General features: G+C 56.0%; 1 protein-coding gene across 1 annotated transcript in view; it reads right to left on the minus strand.

Annotated features, from left to right (window-relative positions):
• Positions 1-3,089, minus strand: part of MAST1 (microtubule associated serine/threonine kinase 1) — a 36,844-nt gene extending 33,755 nt beyond the window's left edge. Inside the window, exons 1-3 of the mRNA XM_021707545.1 lie at positions 2,865-3,089; positions 2,484-2,690; positions 72-245 (exon numbers count right to left, since the gene is read on the minus strand). Of these exons, the coding sequence (XP_021563220.1) occupies positions 72-245; positions 2,484-2,690; positions 2,865-3,089 (606 nt within the window). The remainder of the gene's footprint in view (positions 1-71; positions 246-2,483; positions 2,691-2,864) is intronic.
• Between the last annotated feature and the right edge of the window lie 1,090 nt (positions 3,090-4,179).

Raw genomic sequence — 4,179 nt, forward strand, 5'->3', positions numbered from 1 at the left:
CGCGCGCCTGGCGCCCCCACCCGGGCCGGAGAGGGGACGGCCAGCCCCGCCTGTCTCTCCCCGAGGCTCACCTGCTGCTTTTCCGGGGCAGGGGCAAATCCTTCTGGAAGGCAAAGGGGCGAAGGGATGGAGGTCAGCGTGGACCTGCGGTCGCTGTCCACGAGCCCTCTCAGCTCCCTGGAGGAGCCGAAGCAGGGTGGGACAGGTCCCTCGTCAGCATCGTCACCTTCACTCTTGGCCTCGTGCTGAGGGCCGAGCTCCTTGGGGGAGAGGGTCCCGGGGTGATTCCTCTCCTGACCTCCAGAGACCAGCACAAGGCCAGGTACACAGGAGGGGCAACATATAGGGCACGACAGCTGGCATCTCAGTGCATGTGTGTGCAAATGATTCAGGAGTCTTTTGTTGGAAAAACATTTCGTGAGCACCTACTGTATGCCACACCCTGTCCTAGGCACTGGGACACAGCAGTGAATGAGTTCCAAGCTGGGCACAGTAGCACACGATGGTAGTCCCAGCTACTGGGAAGGCTGAGGCAGGAGGGCCGTTTGAGCCTAGGGATTCATGACCAACCTGGGCAACATAGCGAGACTCTGTTTCAAAAACAAAAAAATTCCCTGCCTTTTGGGGACTTGCATTTAGGGGAGGAATCAGACACTGAACAGGATCAATGTAGAAGTGAATGAGATAATTTTAGGCAGTAATATGTGTTATTAATAACATCGAACAGGGTGATGGAATGGACAGTGGCTGGGATGAGGACATATGGTCAGAGAGGGCTTCTCTGTGGAGGTGAATTTCAAGCTGGCTGCTGAAAGGCAAGAGCCAGTCATGGGAGAATCTGTGGAGAGAACATACTAGGTAGAGGGAACTGCAAGGGCAAAGGCCTGAAGGCAGGAATGAGCTTAGCATGCTCTAGCATGAAGTGTTGAATAAAGCCAGGTGTGGTGGCTTACACCTGTAATCCCAACACTTTGGGAGGCCGAGACAGGAGGACTGCTTGAGCCCAGGAGTTCGAGATCAGCCTGGGCAACAAAAAGAGACTTCATCTCTACAAAAAGATCCAAAACTTAGCTGGGTGTGGTGGCACGCACCTGTAGTCCCAGCTACTTGGGAAACTGAGGTGGAAGGATTGTCTGAGCCCAGGATGTCAAGGCTGCACTGAGCTGTGATCTTGCCTCTGCACTCTAGCCTGGTCAACAGAGTGAAACTCAGACCAAAAAAGAAAAAAGAAAGACAGAAAAGGAAAAAAAGTTTGAACCAACAAATGAAATGCCCCCTCTACACCCATTTACAGAGTTGGGGGTGGTGGTGGGTAGGTAGAGTGGCTCAAAACTGAGATTTTAGCTTATTTTATTTTTTGGAGTTGGAGTCTCACTCTGTCACCCAGGTTGGAGTGCAGTGGCACACTCAATGGCCACTGCAGCCTCGACCTGCTGTGCTCAGGTGATCCTTCCTCCTCAGCCTTCCAAGTAGCTGGAACCACAGGCATGAGCCACCACGCCCAGCTATTTATTTATTTATTTATTTATTTGTAGAGATGATGTCTTGCCAAGTTGCCCAGTCTTGTCTCAAACCCTTGAGCTCAGGCAATCCTCTCTCCTCGGCTTCCCAAAGTACTGGGATTATAGGTGTGAGCCACCGCACCCGGCCAAAACCGAGATTTTTAAATAGGCACCACGCGATGGCCGAGTGGTCTTTTGGGGTAATGGCAATGATATCAATTGGTGGCTACTAACTTTATGTGTCCACATCTAAAAAAGTTTATGTTCCATTTGTCAAGCACTTAGGACATCACTATGGGGATGGAGAGTTAAAGGGTTTTGGCCCTTTTCCAAGGAGAGCAATGGAGACCGTGGGCAGCCCCCTCCAGCCAGTTGGTGTCCACAGAGTGAGGTGGAGGGAAGGAGGTTGAGTGGGGCTGCAGGAGAGTTGGCTGAGAGTCTCAAAAGGCCTTTGGAGGGGACACCAGCCAGGGGAAAATTAAGGATGTTTTAGATCCTCTCTAGCATCTCTGAAAGCAAAAAGCCCCGGAGTTCTAGTCTTAATATTTTTTATGACCTTGGCAAATAAGCTTCCAATAGTTCTCTATCTTCTAGAGATTCTTTGAGATGATATATGTGCCTAGAACATAGCAAGCGCTCAATAACTACTAAGTCATAGGAACACAAGTTATTATGGTGGGACATGCTGCATTGACAGAGGATGATTGGTCAGAGGGTCCACCCACTCCCGTATACAACGGACACTTGTATGGGCGGGGCCAAAGGGCAGTCCTGCCCTCCCGAGCCACGGGTGGCCTGTGATCCAGGCCAGGTTTTTTCTCTGTGTCTGCAGGATCGGCGTGAATGAGCCGCAGCTTGGACCGGCCGACCTAGCTGCGCGTCCGCAGTGGCCCAAGCAAAATCAAGACCTGGATTTCTGGCCACAGAGCCAGGGCTCCAGACCCGGGTAATCCAGCCTTCGAGGTTAAGCCACTGGAGGACCTTTAAGCGCCGCCCGAAGGAGTCCTCGAACCCAGCCCCATCCTCTAGCGCCCCGAAACATTCTAGGGTCGAAGACAGGGGGAAACTGAAGCGGCAGAAGTTCGGATCCTTGGCGTCAGTGTAGACAGACGTCACCTCCAACCCCAGCTGCAGAACCGCTCTGCCCAGTGGATTCTGCTTCTCCCGCCACGGGATTAATGGGTGGCACTACGGACAGGGCATGGGGACACCGGATGCTATCCGTATATAGGATCCCAACAGCACACATTGGACGCTCGGGCGCTCAGCGGTGGTGGGACAGTTCCCAAAGGGTCGCACCAGTGTGGGGGCTGTATCCAGGCAGCGAAGTGGTTAATCCTGCCAGAAGGAAGAGGTGGGGACCGGACTCTGACGGGGGTCGGGGGTCGCCCCTCCGAGAGCGCGCCTCGGCTTGGGGGGTGGGGCCTTGAGCGGGAGTCCGAAGTCCCGCGTGGCACTGAGCCAATGGGAATCGAAGCCGGCCCGGAGGGCGGGGACACACCGCTTGGAGGCCCCGCCCCTTTCCGCCCTTTTCCCGGAGACCCGACGGCGCGGACCCAGCCTGGCTGCTGCAGCACTTGCTCTCATTTTGCCGCAGCTGCCCTCTTTTTTTCCGGAACCCATTCTCCCAACCCAGCCCTGGGAGGGAGAGAGAATGCGGGGAGAACTTCAGAGAGGACTAGGCTCCGAGATGGGGCCATCTGGACTCTGTTTGAAAGCAAATTAGTTTTTCAACCCACGTCTGACTCCAGCATCATTCAGATGCCTGGGAAGTCCTTCCTGCCATCTGATCACCATTTTTCCTGCTGCAGTGACCGATCAGCTCATCTTGGTCTCCCACCTCGGGATGGATTAGGAGGGGTATCTAGAAATGGACGAGGGCCTAGGTGAGGGTTTGAATTCTCTTCTTTTCCCAAGCTCCAGGCTAGGGATGCAGCCTGAGTCTGGCCCCACTCTTGGCTTTATCTAAACTCTAGAGTACCGAGCCTGGGGCTGAGCTCCAAGGAGACTCCGGAGGGCCGGACCCCAGGCTGGTCTCGGGGTGAAACCGTCATCACTTTCTTCTCTGGAATCAGTCTGTGGGCAACACCGAGCCTCCGTATTAACCCCGAAGACGCGAGCAGAGGACCCTTCTCAGCTTCGGAACCCCTCGTCAACTCGGAGGTGGGGGCTCCTGGCGCCTGGGTTTGTCCCCACCTTCCCCGCCCTGCACAGCAGTCCTCAGTGTCCCACTCCGTGCAGTGGACCCACGCTTCCTGCGCCTGCGCAGCCTCGCGACCAGCATCTTCTGAGGCTGCAAGGAGCTAAAAATCGCTCCCGCCCACCCACAAGCTGGGCTGGACTTGAGGATCGCGGTGCGGGGGGTGGATGTTGTAGTGGAGGGAGGTGGAATGCAGAGTGAGAAGGCTGTCTAGGTGCCTGTCCAATTAGGGCAGTAGGAAGAATCCGGGTGGCCGGGCAGGTGCATGGAGGAAGCAGGGCGTCTCGTGCCGGGGAAGGGGGCTCCTGGGGGGGTGAGGGGCGAGGCTGCCGCACAAACATGTTTACGGCTGCAGCGGCGCCGGTGGCCCCGAGGGGCGCCAGCCCTGGGGCAGTAACTTTGCTCCGCGCCCCTTCTCCCCCAGCCTGGCAAGACGCCAGGGTGATGACTTCGGCCCCAGCCCCCTCCCCCTCCGGC

This window comes from Carlito syrichta, unplaced genomic scaffold (assembly GCF_000164805.1).
Source record: "Carlito syrichta isolate Samal-C Ts95f unplaced genomic scaffold, Tarsius_syrichta-2.0.1 Scaffold120465, whole genome shotgun sequence".
Lineage (NCBI taxonomy): Eukaryota > Metazoa > Chordata > Mammalia > Primates > Tarsiidae > Carlito > Carlito syrichta.